The sequence below is a fragment of the Glandiceps talaboti genome, chromosome 21 (genome assembly GCF_964340395.1).
Source record: "Glandiceps talaboti chromosome 21, keGlaTala1.1, whole genome shotgun sequence".
Taxonomy (NCBI): Eukaryota; Metazoa; Hemichordata; class Enteropneusta; family Spengelidae; genus Glandiceps; species Glandiceps talaboti.
In genome coordinates, this window is record NC_135569.1 from 11019060 (window position 1) to 11044532 (window position 25473).

At 35.1% G+C, this 25473-nt stretch overlaps 1 protein-coding gene across 2 annotated transcripts in view; it reads left to right on the forward strand.

Annotated features, from left to right (window-relative positions):
* Nucleotides 1–1375: 1375 nt before the first annotated feature.
* The window catches only part of LOC144451093 (calsyntenin-1-like), a 34666-nt gene continuing 10568 nt past the window's right edge, over nt 1376–25473 (forward strand). Inside the window, exons 1-6 of one of the 2 annotated variants that reach the window (XM_078141865.1) lie at nt 1376–1526; nt 2074–2196; nt 18412–18709; nt 21819–22027; nt 22849–22995; nt 23938–24132. In XM_078141865.1, the coding sequence (XP_077997991.1) occupies nt 2112–2196; nt 18412–18709; nt 21819–22027; nt 22849–22995; nt 23938–24132 (934 nt within the window). In that variant the 5' untranslated portion in view covers nt 1376–1526; nt 2074–2111. Of the gene's footprint in view, nt 1527–2005; nt 2197–18411; nt 18710–21818; nt 22028–22848; nt 22996–23937; nt 24133–25473 lie in introns of those variants that run through there. The other variant, XM_078141864.1, reaches the window with a different exon arrangement.

The window sequence follows — 25473 nt, forward strand, 5'->3', positions numbered from 1 at the left end:
TCTGTCTGTCTGTCTGTCTGTCTGTCTGTATGTATGTATGTATGTATGTATGTATGTATGTATACTATGTATGTATGTATGTATGTATGTATGTATGTATGTATGTATGTATGTATGTATGTATGTATGTGTGTGTGTGTGTGTGTGTGTATGTATGTATGTATGTATGTATGTATGTATGTATGTATGTATGTATGTATGTATGTATGTATGTATGTATGTATATGTAAATGCTGGGCATTCCCATTTATTTTTACGATTTGGGTGTGTATATGGAATTTACAAACTCAGTCGTGGGTACGTATTTCCTAAGACACCAGATACATCGCTTTAATTTATAAACGACGACGTGATTAAAGTCAAGTCAAAATTATATACAGTGGCCTTCAATGGAATTACGATCTCGTATAAACTTACATGTAATATCTAGTGTGTTAGTGTATCTATGAAAATCAGTGAACATAAAAATGATAGATTATGTTGTTGATGAAACAATGTCAGTAATTTGTATGTTGTCATAACCGATAAATTGTTTCGCGATATAATTTTTCTCAGTTTTATTATCAACACGTATGTGTTTGTGTCAAGTGTGTGTGTGCACGTTTATGTGTCATGTGTGTAGTATAGTTTTTACCTTCAGGAACCGTACAACAAACCATAGCCCCTCCTGGGTGGAGGGTCTATGAACAAACTTACTTTAATTTTTTTGGCCACAAATTGTTGAACTTCTTGCTTGAACTTAATTTTGACTGTTAATTTTTTAAGATAGTGTTTCGGTATTTTTAGCATGGATTTTTTTTTTAAATACTTGACTTTTACTATTTCCTGTCAATATAATTACATGCAAACAAGAGTACATCATTTATGAACGCACAGGTACCTCTATGATAATTTATAAAAAGTAGACCATAATGCTTAGAAAGATAAAACGTATCACGATTCATGGATTATAATGTAATAAAACAATAAATATCAGAAGTACACAGAACGCAGATGTAAAGATGATACTGCGATATCAATTCTTAATTTGCTTCTTAAAAAATAAAGGGAGGTATAAAGCTTATTTCTTTGATGTGCAGTTTATTACCGTCACTGGTATTTTAAAACGGGTCGTCTATTTTGGGTTAACAATTACTTTACTAGTATGACACGTTTATGTATTGCCGAAACTTACCAAACAAATTACATATACTCCAATTTCCTATAATAATCCTGACGTCAAAAAAAGGCTTTTTAGGGGAACCCCCTTTCCGTTCTTACCTGGAAATTCTATTGTCTCGTTTGAACTTTTATTGTATGTACGATGTACGTATCCGGACAATTCGTACATCACGTATGTCTTTATTAAAACACTTGAGTTAGTCCTTAACAAACACCATTGCGTCGGTAGGTGTGCAACCACTACAGTAGACCCTTTCATCTATCAACAGGAGAAAAACGTTAATAATTTACTTCTCAGTGCTGAAGTAGGAATTTTTTTTAATATCTCGGTACAATTATCCTACCTGTGGCTGTTCCGTGGGCAGGTAAACCATTATTATGTTTATTTATATTGTTTGTGGATATTATTTTTTTTTTATATGGTAAATATTATTCGTAATATATTGATGGTAATAATATTATTGATTATCAATATTAATTATATTGTTCCCGTGTCTAGATGATTAATTTGAATAAAAGGTGTGTTTTGAGGAGGGATGATAATAAATGGAATTTCCGAGCATTGTCGAAGAACCTTGTCCTCGTCGACTTTTTACAGGGAAGGTTTTTAATAGTACTGGGGTACAACTTTTATTGTTTGATTCACTAATGACACTTTTTAATACATAAAGTTCTTTCCAGTGTCTTAAGTGTAATACAAATATTAAAATTACTTTTTAAAAATTGCTACACAGTATAGGCAGTAAGCCACATGTTTAATGATACTAGCTAACCTCCCCTTCGTGTCTAATGAAATGTTCCACTAGCCCATGACGTCATGTAATATTGAAGGTTGCTCCATTGGCAAAACAAGTGAGTTACTGGACGGCCATATTGGCCTAGAAAATAAGCTTTTTACTACATTTTTTACAGAATTATTGGACTTTTCTGAGGAAACAACATAATTCAAAATGCTCTATAGCTTGAGCAGGATATACCGGTACGCGGCGGTGCTGTTATTACTGAGCTGTGGCTCAGTTTTCAGCGAAGATGAAGGTAAGTCTAACGACATTACATGTATACCTTGTCTGTGTGTCATTGCGTGTCACAAATCGGTTACGTCGCTGTCGGCCAAATTTCTCCTTTCATTTGGAAATTATAGCAAAAATTACCCGTAAGGACACATGAAGTATAAAACAGTTTAATTATTGACGCCGGTAATAAGACAATTTCTTAGAGGTTTTGGTCGTAAATCATCAAGTTCGGGTCGTACTACCGGAGTCTTACGATTGACCCTAAGAAACTAAATGTATGTGGGGGCCATTGAGGGGGATGGATTGAGTCACCGAAGTCTTTCTCAATACGATATCTGATGAATTTCATATCACAGATACTTTATGACACCAAATGATTCCATTGATATAAGAAATATTCAATTGATAACTGATGAAATCAATAATAATCCACGTATATTGTCATCTTTTGAGACCAATGGAGGTGTACTGTATACACCTCCGATTGCTGGGAGTACGCCGATCGATATACGCGCAGTTTCAAAATGGCGACTGTTCGTATAACACCTTTTAGCAGTACTTCAAATGTACTGGAGTTTGTCATGGTAAAACGCAAAATACCGGTGTCTCATTCAGTAATACTGATATTCCCCACGAAGTCTATGATGGCTTTTAAAGTGTGTCATATTTTACCATATGGTTTTCCGATATCGTTGTTGTGATACCCCACATTACGGTTGTTGCCACTTCATAAAAATAAATATATACCCAGCCGTTGAAACCAGCAGAATGTGTGATCACGGGATTAGACCGATATTTTAGACACATTGTATTTGCTGCTGTATAGTAGTATCACTAAAAATGTAGTTTCGACAGTCGAAAAAAATATTATGAAATTGAAACCCTACAAAATGACGTAAATTTCCTGTCATGCTCAGCTGACAGGTTTTATAAATTGCAGTAGCTTCCCTTTTTATTATGTAATACTGATAATCACCGTGATTTCGTCTTTAGTAAACATACATAGAATTGAGTACATGAATTTACATGTAAATTCGATGCTGCACAACATAGACTTCTGATGGAGGTTTATAATAATTACCTCTCATAGAAGATAACCGGAAGGGCAGAGAGGACGTTGTGTTATTAAGCGTCAGGAAATTCTTTGTAGTGTATGCTTTGAAGATTGACTGATATGTTTCCTTTGTGTGGGTTGAAAATTTGAACAGGAATGTTTTGTCAGAGTATAAACTGCACAGAAATGACTTAAAAATTGTTCTAAACTTCTCAGACTAGTGAATATTTCTTCTTTCAGACACCACATGTTGTTTGATAACTTGTTCTTGTCTTGGGTGTGAGTGTTTTCATGTAAAAGGAATAGTCCCTTTGTGTTGTCAATGCAGCTGCCAACTCCACATGGCCCACAGTAGACAATAGTAATATGGCTGTGTTGTTATCTCTAGTCTGAATATTTATGTTGATGTGACCCAAACCTGTAATAAAACCAAATTAGAAAGTCAAATTGACCAGTGAGTCTTATGATTATAATGATCATGGGATTAACTAGTATGATCTCATAGGGAAGTGCTATCAGGATCTCCTAGGGAAATTCCTATGTGACACAGAAATAGCATGGAACTGGAAGAGGACAACCTGTCATGTGTTGTATCATAGTGGACACAGGTGAAAGTACATTTAGAACCTCCTTCCAAGACAGGTCCTAGGTGGTAATTGGCATAGAAGTATACACTCCAACTCTTTGATATAGTGGGAATTGGTCACTTTACATGTATAGTTATATTATGGAAATTTGTGCAAAGTAGACTCCTCCCAACCTTATATTGAATTGACAAAAGGCAACCTCATAGCAATGTTTCTAGGGGGAAATTGGTACAAGAGAACGTAATCCATTAGTTTGATAAGGTGGGAATTAGTGAAGAAAGCCACTTTCTGCCCATTAGTTTTCTACCAAGCCTGGGTGAAAGTACACATTTATGTAGATCACTCATCCTTACACACAGTTTACACAGTACGAATTGACGAAAGGCCACCACCAAAGTGTTTCTAGGTGGAAATTGGTGATAATAACTGAGGGGAAACAGAACGGTTTTCAATATTTGGAATTGAAAAGTCTATTTAAGGTTATTTGTGGTTGCCATCCAATGTAAATTTAGCATCACAAATTTCTTCCTAATAATCATTCATCATACTTCTGCTTCTGTGTACAATGTATGTTTATGATGTCGTTTTTGAAACAGTGTGATATGGCAAGCTGTGACCTTTGCATGTATACACAGTACACCTGGTGTTTGTGTGTGTGTGTGTGTGTGTGTGTGTGTGTGTGTGTGTGTGTACAGGTCAGATCTTCCCACGATGTCATATGATGTGTTTTGTAACTAGGTGGTGTAAATCTGGTACAGTTGGCATGCACCTAGTCTAGTTCCTATACAGGATTGCTATGATTTATACCTTCACTCACTCTGGTTAGACCACTGTTGGCATCCACCCTAGCATGCACCTCAGTCTGAAAGATTCAGTGTTCGTCTACTTTACAAGTAACCGCTCACGCACTACCCCACATTCAGTTGGAGCTAGTCTGGATGCCAGTATGGTTTATAACTCAATCATGTTGGCATCCATGTGAGTGGAGGTGTAAGGAACTAGACGAGGTGGGGCATCTTACACAGCGGAAATAGTGACAGATCTTGCACTGTTACAGGTCAAATGGTACATGTACCTTAAACTGTTTGTAGTGTTTGAGAGAGTTAACATTACTTTTTATAAGTCAAAGTAATAGTGTATTTGACAGTTTGCTATACAGTTTGGTTATGACAAACAGTCCCACCAAAATATTTCAGAAATAGTGTGTTTGAAACCAGATATTACTACTTGGTTACTGGGGTTGTAAGTCAGAAAGAAATATCAATGAAATACCAAAAAGCTGACCTCTCATTTGGCTCTCTGTCTGTGATGGAACCTGTGTGTTGAGGTGACAATTATACATTCATATCTACATGTATGGTTGTTGCTGGTAAAGAGTATGTGAAGTTAAACTTCAGGGTATGCAAAAATGGACAGCCAGAATGATGTCTCGGCCAGACGGAAGGGGATTACTAATCTGTCGCACATTTTTCACAGAATTCTGTACTGTAAATTATAATTTGTCTGGTAATGTACATATTAATACATGTGTAGATGTATACATTGGGAAATTCCAGAAATGATAAAATAGAACATTTTGTTCCTTTGTTGGATGTGATATCCGTGTTTATAGCCCAGAGATTGGTCGTGGTGTACCATCTCCAGAAGCTCTCTACACCAGTCTTGTCTTGGTTTTACCTTCTGATGTTTAACACCAAGTGTCTGGTGTACTGTGTCTGTGAAAGGGTAAAAGAGCAGCTAGCATCACAGAATACAAATGACCTGAGTAGAAGTTACAGAAATAGATAACTGACACTGACATGAATACATAATTAATAACAATAAAGAAGTTGCATGTAGGGTAATGATAGTTCATATATCAGTATGTGATGATAACACCACTAAAATGACGGTTGACCTACCAAGGATCAAAGGAGTCATCGTTTTACTTTGTCGCAGTCTAAAAATATTAGATATTTCGTAACCTATCTAGTGGCTGTACATGTAGCTCCGTTACACTGGTGATCAAGGACTGTTAGAGTCACAGATTCAGCCAGTAGATAGCCTACACGTTTCCTGATGTGGATACATGTATTCTTATCTATATATCATGTGCACATACATATGAACTGACAATGGACAAATTATTGATAGAAATAGAGATATGCTAGAACTATGGATAGATGTAGAATACCTAATTCTGATACATTTTGAATAATAACCTATCTGGAAATACAATCTAGGATATTGTACTTCACTCTTTTTTTCAGTTTTATTACTGATTTCAATATAATGGTATTGGAGGAGAAAAGAAGCTGCTTGGGAAATAGTCATATCATATCAAAACTATAAATGGAGCTGTACATTGCATTCTCATTATTGTATTTATATCACCTGCCTGCCAGTTCACTTTCAAATTGCCCTAAATTTAGCAAATTAGTTATCCAAGCTGGCCAATATCATGTACAATGGAGCCAAGCTGTATGTACATGTATGTAAGGGTTAGTAAGGGTAATGTGAAGACAAAATCGGATTCATGTCCAAATTTTATAGTTATGGTATTTTTTCTGTTCTAAAAGTGTAGTATTGTTGGAATCCATGATATATAATTTTAAAATCAGTTTGATTTAAATGCAAGTATTAATGAACAATCATTGTGGTATTTTGTTTTCGTAGAAAATATTATTTGTTATTTAGGAATGAGCATTCCAGAATTATGATAATATAAAAGTTTCCGTTGAGAGATAATGATGACTAATCATTTTGAACAGTATAGAAAATAGTAATTTCAAATTAGTCAATCTTGCCGGAGGACACAAGGTCGTGATTGATTCAGTGCATATTTGTTTTCCTAGTTGACTCCAGGCGAGTATATAGATTGAACAAATATATCGATTTTTGTACAGAAAGTCAGAAAAAATTCTGTGTTTATTAGGCTTAGTGTTAGAAGGGGCCCCAGATGCGAGATCGATTTTACTATTCTAGAGATTTTAAAGAACGGTCAGAGAGATGTGGTCATTAAATAGTGGAAACACTCATTTATGTTACATAAATGTTGAAAGGAAGAAAGTTTTAAACTCCGATATCAATTAAAAAAAATTCCACTTCAAAAAATGAAAATAAGTCTTGATTTAGACATATTACATTTACATTTATACTTAATAGGGGTATTTCAATGAGAGTCAATATTTTCCCGTGGGTTCTGACTCAAAAAAAAATTGTGTAGAATATTGTAATAACAATAAGGCATTCTCAGTTGAAATAGTTTGCTATTGTATTCATGTTTTTGTTGTAAAAATGAAGGAATTGAGGATTACGTCAGCAATGTGAGACTGAATGTTTATGGATGCTTGGTTCATAGTTAAAAATAAAAATTTTGTACCATGTCAAAAAAGTTTTTTTGACCTGTGAGTTGAAATTTCCATGTATTATATACTATTACTTCAGAAATGTTTGAATTTTGAGTTTGGTGAAAACCCCATATGTAGATGTTGTTGATGTAACTAGGGTGTGCTCTATGTCATGGAAGTAAAGTAGCCAGTGTGAATATGGTGTCTGCAAAGACAACACTTTTGTTTCCTGTCAACGGTCTTATAGTTCTCAAGACTACTTTCATGCCTGTCTGGAATCAGTGGTAACATACTTGTCAAATAACATCACATAAGGACGGCTATTAAGAAACTGACCAATTGTACACCATTTACAACTGGTTGTCATGGAATTCAACATCCATTCAGTCTAATGGGTTATCTGAAAAGGAAACCAATATTGTGCAGCTTGAAGCTAGTAATCTTAGAAACTCTGTACAGATATAAAACTTCAAGCCTGCCTTTGTCCAAACTCTGACTTGTTGAGAGATTTTGACCTCGACGGAAACATGACGACATGCTAGTCCATACATTGGGAGAGAATAGAGGCTTTGTTTGTTGCGTGTGAAACGAGAGAAAGTGGTTTTAGAGTCTGATTGCAGCAGTATTGGAATCCGGTGTAGATAAATTGCCAACTGTAAAGTGGTGCAGGTTTCTTAGATTACAAGGTCAACAAACAATACACTGGGCAAGTGCTTAGCAGTAGACAGCAGATATACTAACTCAGTTGTACTTGTAAAATCAGGTGCTATGAAGTTTTCACAAATGAAATAGCTACAACAGTACGGAATGAAAACATAAATAGTTAAAATTCCACACTCACAATGATTTCATATCAATTGATACAGCTAAAATGATGTTAGCTTGGTGTTTCACTCATGCAACATGACATTTACACTACCGGTAATACACATCCTTAGACAACTTCTAATGCAAAAGAAACAATTACATAGGTGCCGGGCACAGTGGGGATGTAGAAGTAGTCAAGTTGATATGTTGATTATAAGTTAGAAAATAAACAATTGCAGGGATTAAAATCAAGTCCATGTGTAATGTTTTCATTAGAAACCTGTTTTTACTGCACTGTGAAAGAATAGCAATGCTTATCACTGTTCAGTGTGATTGGGCAAAAGATCCTGCTGTGTTATTGTGTCTCTGTTATTGTTAGTCTAGAGTCGAAATATGTCTATCTTTGTGTCAAAAACGTAATGTCCCATGAGTGAAACACCAAGCTAACATCATTTTAGCTGTAAATGTAGTACCCTATTTAGTATAAGAGTGATAATGTAATGGTGGTGGTATGTATACATGTCATGTTAGGTCCTGCTGTGTCCATTGTTTACATTGATAGGTTTTGTAATTGCCTATTTATAGAGCTAATTATCATGCACAGTTACTTCATCAAATCCTGCAATTACCACAAACTAAGCCATCCCATTACCACCCAGTGTCTCAATTTACATGGCTTCCTATGTATGAAGGAGAAGTAGCAATGACTTTTAGTATGCAAGAGTTCTAGTGGTAATGGTCTGTTTCCAATAAAAAATGGGTCATTTGCTGCAAGTTTGTAGTCCAACTAATGAGAGACGTAAAAAGTTGTAATTAAGGGGTGTGTTTGAAAAGTAAGGAATTTTTAGGAGATCGGTTTTCACTGCTAGGCCAACCAGCATCAATAATGTTGCATGTTTGACTTCACTTTCTCATGCTTTGAATTAGTTTAGTTCCTATACGGTATTGTTACGATATCATCCGCTCACAGCTAGAGACCACACTGGCATCCAGACTAGCCTTGGATAGATAGATGTGTACACATTAAACTGCTGACAGTATTAAAGAATAAGAAAAAAATTTATGACGCTTAACCCTCTTGCTCCCAACTAGTAATTACTCATTTACTAATAATAACCCCTTGGGAGAAAGAGAGGAATACTGCAAAACAAATATACACACATCTTGGTGACTGGTTAGGCTGTAGGGCAGTACAGTTTATGTTGGTGAGGTGATAAGTTTGATCAACGTATGTAACATATTGTATGTATCATAAGATATGTAAAATGAAAATTGATGGATACACATACACTTGTATGGTGTGTGTGCCAAAGTACATGAACTTAGGGACGATCATACGATGTCACACAATTTGAATTAAATTAAACTATATACACGCACACCACTTACCATATTCAGGCAAGGCCGGGGTACAATACAGAAAATTATTGCATAGATTGCCATATTTAGGCAAAGTGTGCCAGGGCACAATACAGAAAATTATTGCATAGATTGCCATAGTTAGGCAAAGTGTGCCAGGGCACAATACAGAAAATTGTTGCATGGATTCGCTCCACATTGAATTACATGTATACGTGGCAAGAGACACTGGGTATATGATAATGCATTATTAATTCACCTGACTACGTGTATAGTAGCCTGTTGACTTTTGAGGTCTTGGTAGAGTTAGCCTATTCGTAGGACACAGCTGAGACCTCCTTGACAACTAGTAACCCTTTCTCCTCTTGTAATAATGTCTTGTAAAGACTATTTTACAGTCTATTTGACTGACTAGACCACAGAAAAGAAAACTTGTTATTCTCCCGTACAATTCAGTTGAAAGAAAGAAAGGGTAATTTATTTAGTATATGCAGTCAAGCAAAGCAGTAGAAAAAACAGTAAAGATAATTACTTGATACTTGGTTGGACTTTCTAATCATGAATTCTAGTCATGCCTGGCTAGACAGGTGATGGAGAACTGAAATTATTTTCCAAGTCATTAATAATAGATTCATGTGTTGGAAGGTTAGTGGTCATGTCAAAACTGGTTCTCATCTTATTAACATGCAGGAGGCTGAAAGCGAAAAATATGTCTGAATTGTTGACAACAGGGGCAGGTCTGTTTTTGTGTCACATGCTTTAAGCATGAAGGTAGTGAGAGCGGAATGTTTGGTACAGTTATATAAGTGACAATAACATTGGGTCTACAGGAATGTTGCTTACCAAGTAAAGAAAATAGGATTGCTAGTTATATGTAAATTACAGTTTGGCATTTGTCCAGGGTTGGTTGATTGAATTATAAGACAGGGTTTTTTTGAAGCCATGTGATGTCTCACTTGTCATCATCAGGTGTTCTGTGTGTCCAGAGATGAAAAAAATGGGTTCTTGCTTGTCCCCAACTGTAAGATTAGACAAACCTCCCTCAGACCCCGGGCAATTCACATACTTACATACATACAAACACACAAACAAACACATACACTTTAGTTATATTTAAAATATTAACTCATCAGAAACTATGGCATCAGCGTAGTCTTTAGATATGAAAGCCTTTGTAACAGTAGTTTAGAATCTTCAGCGTATCGACTACAAGGCTATCCTAGAGTATAGGAACAGAAAGGGAGGGGTAAATCTGAAGACTTGCAGTGTATTGTTTCTGTATAGCGTTACTGTAGTTTGCAGCTTTGTCAAGCCAGATAGACAAGTCTCTAGGATAAGGAAATTTAATGAGTCAATGAGTTTAGCAACTTATCACCTGATTGTATAATTGGATAGGGCAACAACATAGGAATTTTCAGGTCCAGTATTTCGGTCAAAAACAGTATTGTTATGCCATATAGCCAAGTCTCTTGGCGCTGGAATAGGTATTAAGGTACATGTATACCTGTGACACGATAAATATAATTTGATAGAGAGAGAGAGAGAGAGACAACATAGTAATTTTCAGGCCCTGTATTTGGGTCAAAAATAGTATATTGTCATACCAGATATACTATTAAAGTCTGTTGCTTAGGAATTAGGAAGTTACCTTTTTGTACACTCGTGACTCAAGTACAGAAATGATTGCTACTTTGATAGACACATCTTTAATATACAGTGTCGTCTGATATTTGTGAAGGATATTTATTCACCACGACTGTTGAATACTAAATCCACTTTGATGTGATATTAGACTATTTTCTGGTAGTACTCCGGAAGTACTGAGGTAGCTAATAGGAAGCCATTAACAGTGAATAAGAGGAAGTGAGTAGGAGTAGGACAGTGGTCTGTGAATTCATAAACCAGTAGCATGGAATCCATGTAGTCTGTAAGATATACAAATGTAACATATCATGCTTCCCTATCAGACAGCACCAACTCAGACTGAAGAGGGCTGTGTCATGCTACCATACCAGCCACAACCAAAAGAGAGTGGTTAGGGTAGACGGTAGACCGACGTGACATATTTTATAGTTGAAGAATCCATGCTGTTCTGAACATAGAAAATGGTAATACTCGGTAGATGCTTAGATTTCCTCACTACCAAATTACTAGTTTTGACTACCAGACATCAGACTATTTTGCTTTGTGTGAAGGCACAACTGGAAGGCTACCCAGGGAAAAGCAAATAGTTTCTAATGCCATGCGTGTATATTGCTCATTCTAACCTAACCTAGCCCAGAGACCTCATCAGCTAAGGATCTGGCCTGACAATGTCATTCTTTATAAGCCACTGTCCAGTAGGCCACATCTATAGACCATTTCACCAAATATATATCATTATTATCAACAAAATTGATGGAGGGATATGGAGGTTTATGCTAAGTACAAATGTATGTGTACATATTATATGTGTGTGTGTGTCCTCTTATCTTCAGTCACCTCTTCGTAAAGGTCAGACTACACTTAAAAACAAAACCCAGGGCACAGCTCAAAGTCATCAGATGTGTCTCTAACACATAATTTAGTACATCTACATTGCAACAAGTGTACCAAGCTAGTGGTACAGTATTTGTCAAGGGATCTGTTTCAATTTATAATACATATCTACAGCAGATAAAGAATAATACTTCAGAGAAACAAGTGAGCCTCAGGTGAATTTTGTTGGAGATATATATTGAAGTCGTGTTAATGGAACTACTCTTATAAAAAATCTAAGAACAGTCACTCACAACAATTTATTTACTCAGGTAACTTTGCTGGTAAGTCAGCCATAAATGAAATTGAAAATGCTTATTAAAATAAGTAAAATCTTTATACCATTTCAGCTACACTGGTAAAGCAGTTGTAGAATTTGTCAATAATTGAATGATTTACATATTATGGAAAGATGACGATGTTCAATAAGTATTAGTAAGAAAACTCAAAGCTGGTTTCATATCAGTCTGTTTTCAAAACATTTTCCTAAGAGCCACTTACTTTTTACATGACAACTTACCATACTTTACAGTTTGGTAAGTACTTTCTATCTTCTTGAAATCTGTTGGACCTAAAAAAAAAATAATTGTTTGGTGCCGGTTACCTGACCCCACCTAGCTTTTCACTGCTGACCCTAAACTTTTTATCACGAATTTGAGAAAAAATTGATAAAATCCCGAAAATTGTAAAGTCTCACGAGAAAGAGTGGATGCGGAAACCCACATCAACTTAAAAAGACAACATAAATCTGTTCTTCCAATCAGTAACAGCTGTACATCTGATGGGAATAAATAAACAACACAGAGGCCATATGGAAAACAATGGAAAACCTGAACTAGACACTCACATGGGAAAAAAATATAATGAAATAAAATAAAAAATCTACCTACCCCACCTATTCTAAAATTGAGCGTAATCGGAACCACACAATTTTTTTTCATTTAGGCCTTATTGGAAAACTATGAAAAATGTAACCAAAATATTGCTGAGAGAGAGAAGACCTCTGCTCTTTTTGTCATACATCACTTCATAAATGTTTGCCCAAAGGTACCGACAAAATCACTTCACTGCATGCACACTGTATAATTTAGTTGTTGTGCCTCTGGATGTGTATTAAATTTCATTTTCAAATTGTCTGTGAACAGTCAGTGATTGATCACATTATACAAGGTGGTTTGATACACCCCACATCAATCCAAAATGTCTACATAATTAAATCATTGCAGTCCTAGTGGATGCAAAGAAAAATGTAATACCAGCTTATATTCAGAAAAGTATATTTACCAGAGAACAGATGCAAGTGATGTAATTGATAATTTGTACATGGAAATCTTCACAAAAAATATTAGTTATGTGTTGTTTAATCATAACAAAGTTGATGTAATAAACATGATCATATAAATCAAAAAAAAAATTATTGCAATTTTAGTAATGTGTTCCTATTGTTAATCTGGTAATCATAACAAAACATGGATGTGATATAATTGATAATATAAATTTAAAAAATATTACAATTTTGATAATGCATTCCTTATGTCTGGTCATCATTTAGATGGTATGAAATGTATATGTTTCATATCTCAATAACGTAATTTGTTATTTAATAATCCCTGTCTGGCGGGTCTATATTATATACAGGAAACATACATGTGTTTTTCTCAGTATCATGCAATATGATATAACTCTGTAGTCTAATGCAATCTAGATTGATTGTCGTCTATCTGTCGTTGCCATGGGGATGAAGACGAATTTGAAGAAAATTTGCAACTGATTCCTACCTAAGCGTAAGAGAAGTAGAATTCCAGCATTTATGTTTTCAAATGAGGCGATGGTATTTTTTTAAATTTTGATTCTAACCGAAAGTATTTTCATGATTTAACTTCAGCGGTTTATTAGCGTGACTGGTACGTGTTCTTTTTATTGTGATTTGGTTCACGGTGATAGAAGTAACCTAGGGGACATTTTGATAACAGCAAGCAAATCTGATACGCACTACAAGATACTAGTCATCAAATGATGTAAACGAGAGACTAGTAATGTGATGAAACATGTCTGGAAAAATGTACAAGGAAATTAGATTGAAGCTGACGCTATAGGTGTAATGAGATCAGTCGGACATGATTCCATGGGAACAGGCAAGCTGGTAGAGGAAGGAATGAGACAGAAAATATGATGCAATATATTGTAACTGAATAATTGTACATGTACCGTTTAAAACTTTTTTTTGACCATTTTTAAGTGTCTTGAAAAATGTGGTAGTGACGGAACTGTTTTTCACCTCAGGCAGTGGACATACTAATATATCTCTTCAGAATGCCATCTCCAATCTGCCATTTCTCAGGTGTCTGATTCTAAAGAAGAAAATCCTCATGACGATACTCTTTTCCAGTCCACAGTTGATGTATTTCTTTTGTGCAATTACACTTTGTAATCTCATCTCCAATCTGCCATTTTTCAAGTTTGAATCTCGATAAGAAAAAATTATGGTAGTGACAATCCTTTTTTTTTTCACCCCAGACAGTAGATTTATCTCTTATCGGGAAATTTGTTTGCTAGCATCTTCATTTCCAATCTGCCATTTTTCAAGTGTCTGAAGACGAAAATATCCTACTGGGTAGTGACAATACTTTTTTTACCCCAGACAGTGGATTTATGGCTTATCAGAAAATTGTCCTCATAATCTTCCCTGTAACCTATCCAACTATTGTTAGCAGCTCATGTGCTCAGACAGTTGAAATCAAAAGATTACATAAAGTTTAAGTAAACTCCAAGCTGCTTTGCAGTTGGAATCCCTGGAAAATTATTTGACATTTCATACAGGGATGAAATAGAATATCAGAGAAATATAAAACATTGGCTATATAAATGTTATGTCTCCCATGGGATATATTTAACCCGGAATGTCAATGTTTAATGTGTCTGTGCGTACACTGCAATAGTGTAAAAACAGATTTATTTACCAACTGGATCATCTCAAATCTATCAAATATGGCGAACTTAGTGTACGAGTGTCTGTGTTTTGTTAGGAGTATAAGTAGACTTATCTACCTGAATTCTCCATGTTACACCAAAATTAGGGAATTTAAATGTTTTACCGGGTTCCCCCTTTGTTACCTGGGTTCCCAAACGTTATCAAAAATAAAGCATTCTAATATAGTTCTAAAAAGTCTTAACAAAAACATGCCATCAATACTGAAAAAAATAGGAAGGAGCAACTTTAGCTGTCATTTGACAAAGAAACATTCTCAATCACTTCTTCCGTGTGATATTGGACATTTGTATGGTGTCATTATAGCCTTGATGAAAAAAAAAGTTAGCCATGTGTGTGTGTGGATGAGATTGCATGATCGTGTTTCAATTACTCCCCATCTAAGAATCATTAGGTGGCTTCATTCCCATATAGAATGAACTGAAACGGCTAAAAATAGTCGGGATTTCATTTTAGTTGGCAACCAGTGAACAACTGTGTGCATACAATCTTGTTATCCTCTATGGCTTCCCTGTATGTGCCTCTTACAAACATGTATATTATTAATATTATTATTATTATAAAATACCTTTATTCAGGGTAAAGCCAAGTGTTACATGCAATGCAAGGCATTACATGGTCGACTTCTTTCTATTGAGGTCCTCATACATAGTATCGACATTCACACAAAAATCACCTTACAATGATCTCAATAGATACATCCAAAGACATGCATGAAATATTGTTTAATTATTCCTCCACATATACAAAGTAAATGTTAGGCAATGAAATTTTCTCTAAATCGTTTTCAAAGTATGTAAAAAAAAATTAGCCTGCTTTACATATTCAAGTTATGAATTTCAAAGATTTCCACCTCACGAAGCCAGCTTTGACACTACCGTAGAAACCTTAGACTTTGGGAAATCGGATTATGGTTTTATGATACATGTATGTACATGTGTAGGCGTAAGAAGTAATATGGATTTATGACTGCCAAGTATGTATGTGTTAGTCTAAATTATTAATGACATGCAAAAATAGAATAAGTTGTAGTGCCTTTCCATCAGTGCCTACACTGGTATTTGAAGGAGTGAACAGAAAACCTCTCACTTGTTAGGATGGAAGGAAGGGGTTTTATGTTTCATTTCGTCTTCCATATTGATTTCTGGTTATGTATTTCTGTGTATGCAAATTATGTGTATTGCCTTTTGATTGGTGCCTATATTAGGTGTTAAAGGAATACATGTTGCTTATTAGATGACGGGTAGATTTGACAAGTTTTAAGTTTGATTAATTGATTTTGAGTGTGTACTGTTTCACTTAAGATGGAGGGGAGGGCTTATAGGTGTCATGGTAGAGTTATATTTTGATATTGATTTCAGTAGATATACTGTTAACTATTTTGCTTGTAAGGAAGGGGAGGAGATTTCAGGTGTCAAAGAGTCTTATATTTTGATATTGATTTCGGTAGATGTACTGTGAACTATTTTGATCATTTGATGCGTCATTCATTTTACTTAGGACTGGTAAAAGCTATGGTAAATTAAAATGAATGGTTTTAGTATTCCCTAGAAATATGATGATTCAGTGTTTGAACACACGGTGGAATTATGTCTAATCTACTTAAATATGAATGCTGACATCAGCAGACTTTTCACCATATTTCATGAAACTGGGTGTCAAGTTGGGATTTGAATGTTGTGATCCAACTCGGAATTTGAATGTTGTGATCCAGTCTACATCAGTAGTAAAGTATATGTACTCGTTAAAAATATAAGCGTGGGCTAGTTTTCCATGATCTCTCTTTCCCTCTCTCCACACCTTATGGTTAAATGTCTTTCTTTAGCACAACATTACATTCTTACCACTGACAGTGATAGTTTATGCTATTGGAGGGTTGATATAAATGTGCTGATGTTATTGCATTCTCACAGCACTTACATTTAAACTGGAGGTTGAGTTTGTAGTAAACTGAACAACGTAACCACTTATAACCGCCTATTAGTGTATAATGGACTACTACTGGCATGCACTGTTCACCCTTTCCCCAGCAGGAGAATTAGCTAGATTTATGGTGGAATTTGTCAATTTGACTGGAGAGAGAGAGAGATCATTCATAGAAAACGAGCCCACATGTATAGTTCTAGACTATACATATATGTATACTGGCAAGGTTTATTTGGAGAGCAGAGTTCTTGATAGGATTGTACTTATTGTACATGTCTCCACGTAGATAGGCTAGAGTTTTGACCTATCTGTCAGTGGACAGAACAAACCAGTATATCATGTCAGATAGCCAAGTCTCTTGGCTAGATTTTAGAATACCAGCATTAACATATTAACATATAAGACAAATTTGTTACCAAAAAAATTGAATATTTTTTCCATGAATTCTTTTAACTTACCTAGGTTTTGTAAAAATGGGTACAGAGAGGTAATTGCTTGTATAATTGTCAGTTTCGTACAGGCTATATATACATAAACATATTTTCATTTGTGTACCCAGGACAAGACAAATCTGATAGAATTTAGTTTCATGTGAACTTCTCTATGTTTTCACAAAATTTTAACACGGATATATTAGGAAGGGTGAATATTTGAAATTACATTTTTATGTAAATTGATGCAGTATGTGGTTGGGGCGTTGTGGTTAGGTGTGTATTTGGAAAATGCATAGATTATTCCTTCCTGAAATGAGACAATTAACATAACAAAATATTCCCAAATGTAAATTGCGAGGTTTGATAATCCCAGGAGAACATTTCCCATATCAACATTTCCAGAAGAAGCAGCTTTACTTTCTTTATAAAACTCACTTGAATGAGATCATCGTACAAAGGTAGAAAAAGGGTTTTCAACACCGACTTCTTTTGTCAGATATGTCTCGTGAGTCACATCCAATGACCAGAATGGATATTAACTTGTAAGCCAGAGACACAACATTAGAGAGATTCACTCAAGGACAGATTTATGTTAATAGCACAGGAAATGAAATTCACAATGTATGACGCTTATCGGCTTCAGGGCTGAAACCATAAAAAAACATTATTTTGTATATTTTATACAAATACAAATCAAGTGTCTTGTCTGTACAGCGGTAATACTGGGCCCACTCAAGTGTTGAATTAAGCTTGAAATTAATTAGGATAAAAACAGTTGTCTGGCAGAGGTATAAAAAAGATGATTTTGAACAATAAAATGCTCCTAAAAAATACATGGACATCAGGTTGCCCAGGTAGTAATGTAGTAACTGTGTATTGACTCAATTGCATAAATTTTCTGAGAAAGATTATATGTATAATGTATGTATGTATGTATGTATGTATGTATGTATGTATGTATGTATGTATGTATGTATGTATGTATGTATGTATGTATGTATGTATGTATGTATGTATGTATGTATGTATGTATGTATGTATGTATGTATGTATGTATGTATGTATGTATGTATGTATGTATGTATGTATGTATGTATGTATGTATGTATGTGGTTGTTTATTCATTCATTCATTCATTCATTCATTCATTCATTCATTCATTCATTCATTCATTCATTCATTCATTGTGGCATATTTGGAAATGTAATAAAAAGTATATTTTCATTTCTTTACAGAAAACAAACACAAACCATGGCTTGCAGATGAATTTTTTCATGGTGAAATAAATGAAAATGAACACACAGTAATACTCCATCCAGCATTACAAGCATTTGATGCTGATGAAGGTACACCAGGAAAAATTTGTGGCTTTGAAATCACTGAGAAAGAAATTCCTTTTGAAGTGGTTACTGAAGAAAGCACAGGGGATTGGCACTTAGAAGCTACAAATCCAGTGGATTGTGAATCACAAAGGGAATACCTATTTTATATGCAAGCATTTGACTGTGGGGAACCAAGGAGATATTCACACAAGTAAGTAGATCTTCCGTCTTGCCTTTGGTTATCTCCCCTTTAGAACTAGTTTTTCTAAAAGTTAATTACAATTCAAAGGTCCTTTGAGAACCGTTAAGTAAAGTTTGAGTCTCTCTGATGGTCATTATAATTTAAATAATTTTGTTGTGTTACTGATTAGAACTGTTCTACTTGCCAGAAGGGTATTCTGGAGATAGTAAATCTGAGTTGACAATACTAAAGTGTACTTGGTGTTGTATATATTTTTTCCCTGACCGGCTTTTAAATTGGAGCAAAGCGTACATAGGTGACTTTAATTAGGATGTGGGGACATATTCAGTGGCAAACTGTTTTACCAATTACGCTATTCTCTATGAATGCCAGAAGGGTATTCTTTAGAATACAAATCAGCGATGTGACAACATGAAAGTACACTTGGTACAGTGTATGATTTTATCCCGGCCTGCTTTGAACTGGAGCAAAGTGAAGGCTGTATAAAGTTTATACATACATGTACGGATGTTGGCATACATGGTCCTATCCATTGCAAAACTGTCATATAAAATGTAGTATGCACACGCACCACAGTCCAAACTGAAAATGCTGTAGGTTTACAAATGAAGGTGTAAAAATGTACATGTGAACAGCAAAGGAATGAAATGTTGCTATGACAAGACCTTGATCGTACATGTATATACTATACTAGTTTATTAGTTTATTCTATCATGGAGCATGCTTGTAGTTTGTTGCTTGCTCAATATTGCAATTATTCCTGTCTGGTGTGAATTTTACAGGTACGCCATGCACAGGTAGCTGGTGCCAATAGATACACTTAGATTTGTGATATTTTTCCATCTATGCCAGTAGAATTCGCGTTCAAAATTTTCATCCCAAAATAGGTACATATACAGCATAAACATTGTAGTTGGGGATGCAAATATGGTCTAGTGATTGGAAGTGTAAATCGTAACGATACTGTATAGGAACTAGACTATAAACACTTATACCTGTCCAAAGTATAAGGTCTTCCCCCCCCCCCCCCCCCCCCCCCCCAAAAAAAAAAAAAAAATCTAAATGTGTAGTCAAGAATCTATATATTAGATCTAGGGGTGAAGAGAGATCTTTAGATTTGAAACCACAGATAACATTTAGACTATACTGTATACATGCATGTACACCTCAGGTTATATCTACAATTGAAAGGAAAGCTGTGTGTACTGCTTGTCCAAAGATGTAAAATGTTATGTAACGGGTTCAATCACCTGGCAAAGTATAAACCAATCATTTGCTTTCCCTTCCTTGCATGTTTTCATAGAGGAGTGTAGTTCATTGACCATTGAAAGGAGAGCGTAAACTGTTTTAGTCTAGTGTATAACCAGTGGATTAGTCCATTGTAACAGAAGGCAAGGTTATAGTCCAAGTTTTCACAAAAGTGACATACACATGTTCTGCTTTAGATTCACCCCAAGTGTGTCTAAAGTTTGTTGGTCAACTTGCCAAATTTTTGTCAGAATAATCAGCATTTTTGGTAAGGTTTGGGAACCACTGTAACACATGGCGAAAAATATGGTATATACATGTAATCCTCTTTCTCACTAGGGGGTATTGTTTGTACACAAGTAATTACTAATAGTTGGGCGAAAGAGGAAGATAATTTGTTTATACCATATTTCCTCTTCTGTTACCAACATGCTTTCCAATACATTGCACCAGCATTTTGGTGGTTAAATGTGATAAAATATGACAACAGCACGGGTAAATTTAACATGTACCTACTTACCACAAACACTAAATTCCTATGCAACACAGTGACTGGTATTGTTAATAGCTTTGGTTGGTTGTTATATGTAACTGAAATGTATGTTCAAGTGTCCAGTGCTTTGTTATATGTAACTGAAATGTATGGTTCAAGTGTCCAGTGCTTTGTAATATGTAACTGAAATGTATGGTTCAAGTGTCCAGTGCTTTGTAATATGTAACTGAAATGTGTGGTTCAAGTGTCCAGGCCTTTGTAATATGTAACTGAAATGTGTGGTTCAAGTGTCCAGTGCTTTGTATTTTATATAACATTGATGTTGTTCTATCATGGTTTCATCTTGTGTAACAAAAAAATGATGGGTTCAAACATAGATTGATTTATTCCTATGCAACACTGATGATGTTCTGTTTAATTTCATTCTCAAAGTGCACGCATTATTTTATTTACCGACCTTGTATGGTTGATTAATTGTTTTAATGTTAAGGAAAAAAGCCATAATACTTACCTAAAGAAGTGAACTTCTGAATGTTTGTTTTAAATAAAAAATGAGAAGCAATCACTTAACTCAGAACAATTAATCATTAATGCTTTCACAAGTCGAACAAAATTTAGTTGAAAATTATTTATAACAGTATCACCGCCAGATTTTGATTTGTAAGTAGTCTGTGCGTGGTCCTTGCAAATCATTAAGTAATATCCATTAGTGGAGAGTTTTCTGCTGAGCTCAGCGTAATTGAATTGCTAGCAAATGTCATTGTAGTAACTGAATATACAACATCAATTGTAAAGCCTACCAACTCAGAAATGTTGGCAATTGTAATTAAATTGTAGTGTCTACCAGTTATGTTGATGTTAGGATGATTTTATGAAGTGGAGTCATGAGGGTTATAACTTATATAGTTATATCAGCATCTGTGAGTTGCCAGTTTTAGCCTCGCTGGTGCCATGTGTGTTTGAATTGAATGAATTAAGTGCTTGAGCAATATTTGAACCACTAATGTGCCATGGTAAACCCAATGGTGTAAATGGGGAGGTGGTAGGATAGAGAGAGGACAACTTGAATCCCATATCCCACACTCTGCAGGAATTTAGTGTAGATGTTATTAATGGCATCAAATCTTAAGATCCCTCTTTACGAAAGAGGTGATTCGATACCACTGGTAGCATCTAGACTAGTAGAGATTGTATATTCCTCAGGTAGTTGTGGGTCTGTTGTGCCGTTACAAGTCTGTGTCAGGGGGTAATAAGAACTGTACAAGTGCACCTAAAGCTTTGCTGACAGAGAATAGGTGCAATATGTAAGTGGAAGGCAACCTACAGCTACTATATGTATTTGAGTAGCTCATGTTTGTAATGTGATTTGTTTTACAGAGCCCGCGTACACATAGAGGTAAATGATGTAAATGAACACACTCCTTACTTCCTTACCACGTCATATGAAGCTGAACTCGATGAAGGAAAACTCTATGATAAGATTGTACAAGTTGAAGCCACGGATGATGACTGCTCACCTGCATTCTCTCAGATTTGTGATTACGAGATTGTAACACCTAGTGTGCCATTCAACATCAGTAGAGAAGGTATGTGTACATGTTTGTTGTGTTTTTGTAGAGGCGGGGTGTGGGGTTGGGTGATAGTGAAGATTCTCAGATCATTGAAGCGATATTACTCCTTTCTCATATGTGAAGATTTCAGTGAAGGAGTTCATTTGAAATTCATTCACAAAATTGAAATTATAGGGAAAACTAGAAAGAAATGAGAAAAGCTCGCAAGTTTATCTTTCAATTAAAAAGTATTTTTCCCCCTACGTTTAACTGATCACTTTTAGCTATTTCATTGAAAGCTAGCACTGTGTTCACTCAGTACGTTGTGAAGTAGTGAGATTGCAGATTTGACATATTTGGTGAAATTATAACAAATTGTCTTTCAAATATTTTAGCACAGTTTAACAGATAAAATATAATGGTTATGAACTGAGAGATTACAGTTTTTTACTCATCTGTAGAAGACGTTAGAATAATTGTTTATCAACCGTTTTAGAACAGTACACTTTAAACAAAGTATGGTCGGTATGAACAGATGAAGTGTGGTATAAGTATTACATGCTGAACAGTATTGCTGAAACATCTCAATACTTTAAGTGGTACCAACATACGTCATCAAGGAACTCTTCCATAGGTATCAAAGGTTTCTATTTCCTATATACTGAGATAATCAGGAAGAGACTTGAGGAGATAGGTAGAAAAGTCGTGATGCAGACTTTAGTAAATGTGTCTATTGCAGATCTCAAAAGGAAGAAAATCAAGTATATATACATTTGTAGCAATGGAGACTTCAGTAAATGTGTGTATTGATGTGAAATATTGGAATGTATTAATATGTCGATTGGTATAAATTACAGGTCTCATCCGTAACACGGAAGCACTATCCTATGAGAAAACCAAAAACTACATCCTAGCTGTCAGAGCCTATGACTGTGGTGGAAAGAGAAGCACAACAGCGCTTGTAACTATTAGGGTCAATAAGATCTGTACTCCGGGATGGATGGGTAAGAGAACACTGTATTACATTAAACTGAGTGTCTGCTACTGGTGTTTAGTTGTCAGTCAGAAATATACCCTGATCAGGATTAATTTTTGTATCCCGTTCGGGATAAATGGTCTTTAAACACTCTGGCACATCTGCGACAAGGTGCATATGGAAATATGTGTATGTTTTCTACTCACAAAGACCTACAAAAAAAGCCAGGGGTTGGACATGGTTGTCCAGGGCTTTTTTTCAATACACACGTTTGAAGGGTTTTTATCTGAAATGATATGCTTCCCGATTGAGACAATTATCCCAATAATTAGGAGATATTCTGATTGGTGGTTTTACATAGAATAAATGCAACTCTACACTGTGCCTTCCCTAGCTTGTACTTAATGGTGCGATGGCTCTGACATTTTTGTAGCTGTCAGGTCCTGACAAATGGAAGTACAAGTTGGAATGAAAGATGTGTACTCTTAAATGAAAAGAGGATCCAATTTTAGATTTATATTGATAAATTTATACATCTCTCTCATTTCTAAGACAGTTTGGCATCATTGGCCTACTATGTATAAATTTTGATGAAGCACCATTTCCAGACAATGTAAGGTTTTACTGGGCAACCAAGACTAATCTGCATTTTGAATTTCTATTACCCATTACACATTTTTTTACAAAGAAGGTTTTTACACTGAAATTAGCATGTATGACGGATGTTGGTTCAGGTGTAGGTATGTCATGTTAGGTCAAGTCGGGTCATGTAAGGGCAATTGTAGACTCCCTAACTTTGTCTAAAATCATCCAATAGAACTCGTACGATAGAACTCTGCTGGGAGTTCCATAATGTGCTTCTGAAAGGAAGTGATAGTACTAATTAAGTGTTGGTTTTCACCTACCAGCTTATGATAGAACATTATACTATCTCAGTTATAATAATCAATTTTATTATTCTATGTTATAGGATTCCCCAAACGTATTGAATATGAAGCTGGATCCGGCCGTCAACAGCTGGCTGCTAAGATGTATCTAGAGACTTGTACAGTCCCCGTATGTAAAGACAGTGCCATTGAAGCTAAGATTACACTGGAAACAGATCATATTGGTAAAGGTTGTGATAGGGACACCTACTCTGAGAAGTCACTGCGTAAACTTTGTGGTAAGTTATTTTTACTCTACTCCTCCCAGAATGTGATGAAGTCTCAGGAAATTTATAAAATGAAAGAATATTAGGCCAAGATAGGCCAAGAAAAAAAAGAATTGTTTCTGGTCAGCACGCATGTTTTTCCAACCCATGCTGTCTACAGATCTGTGGGGAAACACATAAATAACCCTCCCTACTTCAGTGAAGACAACTACAGAGCCAATCATGAACAAGCAAATGACATCTGCCCCACATACACACTTGCTCTAAAGTACTAAATAAAAAGAACAGTAACTGCCATAAATAGTACATTTAGTGACAGGTTTGTTGAGAACACACACAAAAAAAAATTGCATCATCGCACCACTTTAGACAAACTGTCCTGACCAGAAACAATTCTTTTTTTTTTTTGCCTTAGAAAAGACTTTCTATTGCAGTCAAGAGGCATATTATGAATTTTAGAATATTTCAGACTCATTCTAGTTTTGGTTATAGGAGGCTTTCATTTATTTCTTGAATTTATAATTTACTTGTTAATGTTTGGGTAAGTACGTGTCCAATTAAAATTAGAAGTCTTTCCAAATATTTTTCAACTTTCAATTGTCAAGGAATCGTAAGGTGGAAGTCACCATATAAATGATAATTAGGTGATGTCATCGACATAGGATGGAACCCATGTTTATAAATTATTGGTAAAACCCTGTTCGTTTTGTGAAATTCTGCTGAAATTTATCATTTACAATTTACTGATCTGGTGATTCTCTGTAAAACAGTGTGAAATCTAGTCAGAACTTTTGGATACCCTTTGAGTTGAGTTTTGTCGATACAACCCAGTTTTCAGTTGTGTTTCTATGGAGATAATTCTTAGAATCAGCTGATTAATCTGAATGACATAAAATTTATCTGCATGATATTTATACATATTCTTTGTCGATAAAAGTAGATATAAAATTCAAATGTTGAATTCTAGAAATCTGTCCAATTCTAAAAAAATATCAATTTATCCATTCAAAATCTATAGTACACTTCATTTAAATTCATCCTGTGATAGAAAGTATATTCAAAATACAATACAGTACTCAAAAAGAAGAAAAAATGACAAAACGACGAACAATTTACGTGGATAAAAAAAAAAATTACAAAGTAAACAAGGCTAAAATGATAACAATAATGTGAAATTATGTGGCTAAATTGACAACATTATATAGTTTACGTGTAGCAACATTAAACAAGCCAGTTATTACATGGAAAATATCGTCAAACCTTCTCTCTGAAGTCATTGATACTGTTTATTCCACAAATGTACATTAGTCAGATTTTAGCGCTAGTAATCAGTACTATTACCATCTAATAATG